Below are 6,074 nucleotides of genomic sequence, written 5' to 3' on the forward strand. Positions count from 1 at the left end.
TATTATATCATAACTAAGATAAACATTCATTCCCTGAGATTATCTAATTTCCACATTTATATTTTCTCAACTGTTTCACCAAAAATTTTAAGAAGTTTTGTTTTTCAAGGTTTAATAGTCCCTTTTAATTTGGAGTAGTCTTCCACTTTTTTTCCTTGAGATTGACATTTTAAAGAAACTGGGTAAATTATTTCATAAATTGTCTCATATTCTGAATTTGTCTGAATATTTGTTTATTTTGCCCTTCAATTTACTCTTCCATCTCCTGCAATTTCTTTAACTGGAAGTTAAGTTTAACAGCTTGTTTGTGTTGAGTTGAACATTGTGGTAAGGTGCTTTGTAGAATTACTGGTCCCTTCCTATTGCATCTCATCAAAAGGCACACAAGCCAGACTGCCACACCCTCAGTCATGCTGTTTGCTAACTTGATTAGGGTTATAGCCTCCATATCACTGCATCTCAATGGTTCACTTTTCCCTTGGAAATTAAAAGATAACCTGTAGAGTAATACTTCATTACATTGCCCATCATTGACCAAATAAATTACTTTATTGATTTTGCAAAATGGTGATTTTTTAAAACTCTCCCGTTCCTTCTGCATGTGTCAGCCTTCATTCTTCTGTAAAAATCTAATTGCCAGGACATTATAATTTATGTTACTTTTTTTGTTTGGAAAAAAATATTAAACCAAAAGGAAACAAGTCTACCAACAGGGCTCATTTCAAAGTTAATGTGCTATTGAAAGAGATTTTCTTTCATAGTCCTTGTATTTCACCTCAATCTCTATCTTTCTTTTAGCATTAATATTAATTTAAACATGATCAGAAGCACTCTTAAAAGTATTAAAGGGGAGCTGTCTGAAATTTTCTAGCTCACTTTCTCTGGGAAACTAGTAATTTTTATTTTTAAATGTTTATTTTTTAAAGACAGAACTAAAGTTTTATAGACCATAAATCCTCAATTTTAGGTTTTATGACTTTCTTACTCTGTGGCATATTTTGGAAAATTAAATCTTTGAAATTGTTCTTTGAGGGGCTTGTACCATGTACTCTTCACTCTTTTTCTTTCTTCCTTTTCTCTTTTCTTTCTTTCTTTCTTTTTTTCCAAAGATGTGCTTGTGGGATGTGTTTAGGCTAAGAAGGAAATGTCTCTTGTCATTTTAATGGAACACTTCTATTATTGCCAAACAGCAAGTTCCATAGACACATGGCAAAAAAGTGGTCAATTTATCATCGTTTGCTGTGCAATTCTCTTGGTTGCTCACTTTTGAACTTCAGGCCTATTTTAATACACGAGTGGAGACAGTTGAAATAAAGCAGCAATGAGGTCAAAGTGATGGGGAAAGAACAAAAGGAATTGGCATTTGTGCTCAAAACTGGCCCAAGATGACTGACATTTAGCCTGGACTTCTGAGATTAGGCCCCCTCCTTCTCCCATGCTCGGATGCTGATTGGATTTGAACTGTTACTTGCTCGGCATGTGGGCCCTGTTACCCTCTCTGTGACCATTACCCAACTTTGTAAAACTTACTGTTTATTCTCCAGCATATCATCCAACACATAGCTATTTGCACCACAGTGTCTGGACCTGTGCTGGGGTCTGTAGGTTTCAGGGCTCCAAACAGAGTGGTTCTACCTCTGTGCTGCTGACATCCTGGTAGTGACAGAAAGATAGCAAAGGAGTGAAGGATGGCAGTTTTCCATAGTGATGATTCTATAAAGAAAATAGAATAAAGACAACCTGATGAAGAGTGAGGAGGGAGTTATTTTACAGGATGTGGCCAGAAAGGGACTCTCTGAGCAGTACTTGGGTGATGAGAAGTTGTCAGCCACGCGTCTGAGAAGGGGATGCCATTCCATGCAGAGGAAACTGCAAGTGCAAAGGTTCTAGCTGAAAATGAATTTGGCATGTTGAGGTGGCAGAAAGGAGGCTACATGATTGGAGCGTAACAAACAAGGAGAAGAGTAGCAGGAAATGAGATCTGAGAAGATCCGCGAAGGGATCTGATGCTGGGGGCCCTTGTTGGCCAGGCTAAAGACTTCGAAATTCATTCTAATTGCAAAGGGCATCCATTAGTATATTTAACATAAGAGGTGGCATGATCTGTTTTATGTTTTTAAGAAACATATGACAAATGGACTAGAGGTAGGGCAAAGTAGAAGCAGGAAGACAAATGAGAAGCTGCAGTGGTCTCCAGACTTAGATATGGGCAGCTTCATTTTCGATTTTGAATGGCTCCATTCTGTTCTCAGGGAACATGGAAAAGAAAACTTGCTGTCCTTTGTATTGATAAAATAAAAAGTTTGGTATTTGAGAGTGTCAGGAAATGTGATCAGAAAGCATGGTGAATATGGGAGAAAATGAGTTTTTATTAATTGCCTAATATACTTGATTCAGTGAGACAATGTATCTTTCATTCATAAACAAATATTGTCTTCTCTGTGCCAACCACTGTTCTAGCCGTCACCAAAACATACAAGTGTTTTATTTCCTATGTCATTATTTTTTAAATTGTCACTCAATAAAGAAATAAAAGTCTTATGTGGACAAAAATACGTTTAATAGTTGAAAGTTATATCTTATGTATCCCTAATGTTTACATTCTCTATCATTTTTTCTTTGAGCTGTTCCTACTCTATCTTCAAATCCTGTTTTTCCTGAAGTGAAGTGATGCAGATTTGGACAATATTTTTTAAAAATATAATATACTCCAAAAACATAAGATAAGATTAGTAGTAGTAAGTTTAGACTGGCTTTCAAATCCATTCTAATGACAGCTATTTAAATAAATCGTAGCAGCTTAAATTTTTTGAAAGTACAATTGTACCATCTCACCATTCTCTGCCCCCTCCTCCCTTCCCCCCCCACTCCACTCCTTATAGGGGGAGGATTAAAGGGTAAGGCAAGAGAGACCAAGTCAGGCCAAATCATACATGTGCAGGGGCAGACCCTGTCTTTGTTTAAACATGATATTCTGTTCAATGTGGATCTTTTTGCATTAATTTTGATCACTTTAAATGTTGCATTAAAATATTACTTATCTTGATTTCTGAATTTTTTGGCTCCCCTTTAAATTCTACATCCGAGGCAGTCACCTTTCTTACCTCAACCTAGTTCCTGCCCTGTCCCCTGAAATATATATCCCCTCCCCTGCCACCTCCTGTAACCTGAGCCCAGCCCTATATCAGTATATTTTGAAAAGACTTTCTTTGTGCATCTGATACAATGCTAGGCTTAGACATGCTACAGAAAAGGAGGAAAGCTCTAATGGTGTCATTTTTTTAGAGGAAGACCCTTTATTTTGGTATTGATTCTGCAGAAATTTTCCCAGGTCCCTTTCAATAAGCAGTTCTAAAAAAGGTGTGGCAGTCATAAAAGTTTTCAAATAATGTAGGGAGCTTTTAAAACTAATTTACCTTCTTCCTTGCCCTTCATATCTCCCTTAAGGAGGAAAGGGAGGGGAGGGACAAGATAGACAGGGACAAGACATTGACACCCATTTGAAGACATCTCTAGAACTGGAGTGTGGGATCTTTGCCTGGAGAATGGTAGGTTGGGTGTGCAGCTCACAGACTCCTGTCATATTAAGGCCCAACTAGCTACATGAGTCTTTGTGATTCAAGGTGAGTTGAGCGTTTACAGTTTCTATGAGGACCCAGCATAGTGGAGTTGAAAGGATGACGACACTCTATCTCTTGTGTAATCTGGGTTCCTGGTCACTTTATCTCCTCAGATTAAGACCCAGAATGGTTTGACTCTCCCTCATTTTAGTTTTCTGTGTAGAGCAATAGAATCAGAGTCAAACTACCTGGGTAGTTTGAAACCCAGATCTTCACTTGGTTCCTTTGTAAATTGGGGTTCTCTCTGAACCTCAGTTTCCTCATTTGTAAAGTGATAATAACAATTCCTCCTTCAACAAGTGGTCATGTCTAGTAAATGCTATGACATCTGGAAGGGCTGGCATGACCTAACACGACAGATGTTCAATAGATGTGTGATAATGAATTTGTTAAACTATGTCAAGAGTTGTTTGCACATTTCTACCTGTTTTTATAACGTGATGGATCAAGGCAGGTGTATTTTACATGCCTATTAGTTATTCATACTTGTCCACAATGTCTAAGACCTTGTACTAATACCTTGTATTTGCAGATATTGGAGATAAAATATATGGAGCAACTAGCACAGTAGAATATCCTAGAGTTTCAGGACACAAAAATTGAAATCACGATGTTCTTATTCAACTGCAACCTCAGTGTCAAATCAATATAATGTGTAAGAGGCATGTAAAGCATTAGTAGAGTGTAGACCATTTGATTAATTATTCTTGAAGGAATATTTTTTAAAAAGAAAACAAAATGAAACAAAAGCCCCGAATAATTGTTTTCTACTCTTTGTGATTAAATTTTTAGATGTTTTTATCTTTTGTCTTCAGGTACTAAATCAAACTTCTCGACTTGAAATACAGCTGCTGGAGAATTCATTATCAACATATAAACTAGAGAAGCAACTTCTTCAACAAACAAATGAAATTCTAAAGATTCATGAGAAAAACAGGTGAGTATTGTTTTATTCCAAAAATATTTACTTACTTATGTCCTCTACCTCTCTGCCAACTCTTACAAAAATGAGGTTGAGGTGGTTTACAAAAAAATAAATATAGAGCTAAATTAACTAATATAAAATGATAGGAGGGCTTATGGTGAATACAGTATGTCAACAATAAGATTAGTACTGTTGCTTACACTCTTGAAACACTTGCTTTTTATAACTTTTAACACTAATTTCTCTAATGTTTAATTGTTCAAATCCTACCATATCCACAAAAATTATTTAATTCTATAACTAAGTTCAATGACACAAAATATTTGCAATTTTTGGCAAAATCAAAATATATAACTATAGAGAAAAGAATTAAACCTATTGAATTATTACTCAAACCCCTACTCTTAAGCTTTTACAAAGTTACAAAGTTTTGGAATTCAGATGTTTTGCACTAGAAAGATGAAAAATTTATATTTTTTCCAGAAAATTATTTACATGTTAGGCTGATCAAGAGTTTTGTTTGTTTTATTTTTCATTTAAAACCATTTACTCTAGACATAATAAATCTCTTCGGTCAGCTTTACAGATGTCACAATATGATTATGCTTTACAAAATATGAATCATCTCAGACAAGTGAAATGGGACTTAGAGAACTTGAGTGCCGGGACAGTGAAAGACTTTATTTTAAAGTAATTAACATTGATGATGGAAAGTTCAAAACACTGACTTCTGTAGGTCAAGTATCTTGTATTTAATTGCATTTTCTTCTGAGTATTTGGTGAACTTGAAGAAGTTACAATTCTTGCATATTATATTGGGTTAAAGACCAGTGTATTGAAAGAAACTAATTAAATGCCATTGAGTTAGTGGAACTAGAGTTTCTTTCATATTCCAAACCAGGAAGGCACCTAAGAGGACTACAAGTTCTCCTCTTACTTTATAGATGAGGAAACAGAGACTCAGTGGATGCGGTGACCTGTCCAAGGTCACACAGCTTGTTGATGGCAGAGCCGAGAATGTAATCCAGGTTTCTTTGCCACTAGTCTTCCTTTTCCCATTATAACACATGGTCCCTTCAGACTATCTACAAGGATTTCTCAGCTTTATGCTGAAAGTAGACCCTAATGCCAACAATTACAATTCAATTTCTGCATGAAGAAGATAAACCCGTTGGTTTGGAATCTGGAAGGGGTCACTTATGCTCTATAGCTTGTATTTCTAAGTTTTACATTTATTTATCTTTGTACCCCGTCATGGGGTAAACTGTGTAACTATAAATAAACTCGACAGGACTTGACTCTGAGCTGGCTGCATGATGAAATGTTTTAGAATTGAAAAATACCATTTATCCCACTGCAGTTTCACATTAATCAGACATACGTGTATACAACAGGTATACTTTACTTCAGTTATCCATTGATTTCAGGTCATGCCCCATGCTCTAATTTTGTCAGTAAAAATGAATCCCATTTACAGTAATATATTTCAAGGTGCTATGTATAAAAACTTTCTCCAGGAACCATGAAGA

The 6,074-nt window shown here is 35.8% G+C and overlaps 1 protein-coding gene across 1 annotated transcript in view; it reads left to right on the forward strand.

The window, feature by feature from the left end:
- The window catches only part of ANGPT1 (angiopoietin 1), a 307,389-nt gene that overhangs the window by 181,296 nt on the left and 120,019 nt on the right, over nucleotides 1–6,074 (forward strand). The window contains exon 3 of the mRNA XM_012645300.1: nucleotides 4,436–4,557. Within this exon, the coding sequence (XP_012500754.1) occupies nucleotides 4,436–4,557 (122 nt within the window). The remainder of the gene's footprint in view (nucleotides 1–4,435; nucleotides 4,558–6,074) is intronic.

This window comes from Propithecus coquereli, unplaced genomic scaffold, assembly GCF_000956105.1.
Source record: "Propithecus coquereli isolate 6110/MARCELLA unplaced genomic scaffold, Pcoq_1.0 Scaffold23, whole genome shotgun sequence".
NCBI lineage: Eukaryota > Metazoa > Chordata > Mammalia > Primates > Indriidae > Propithecus > Propithecus coquereli.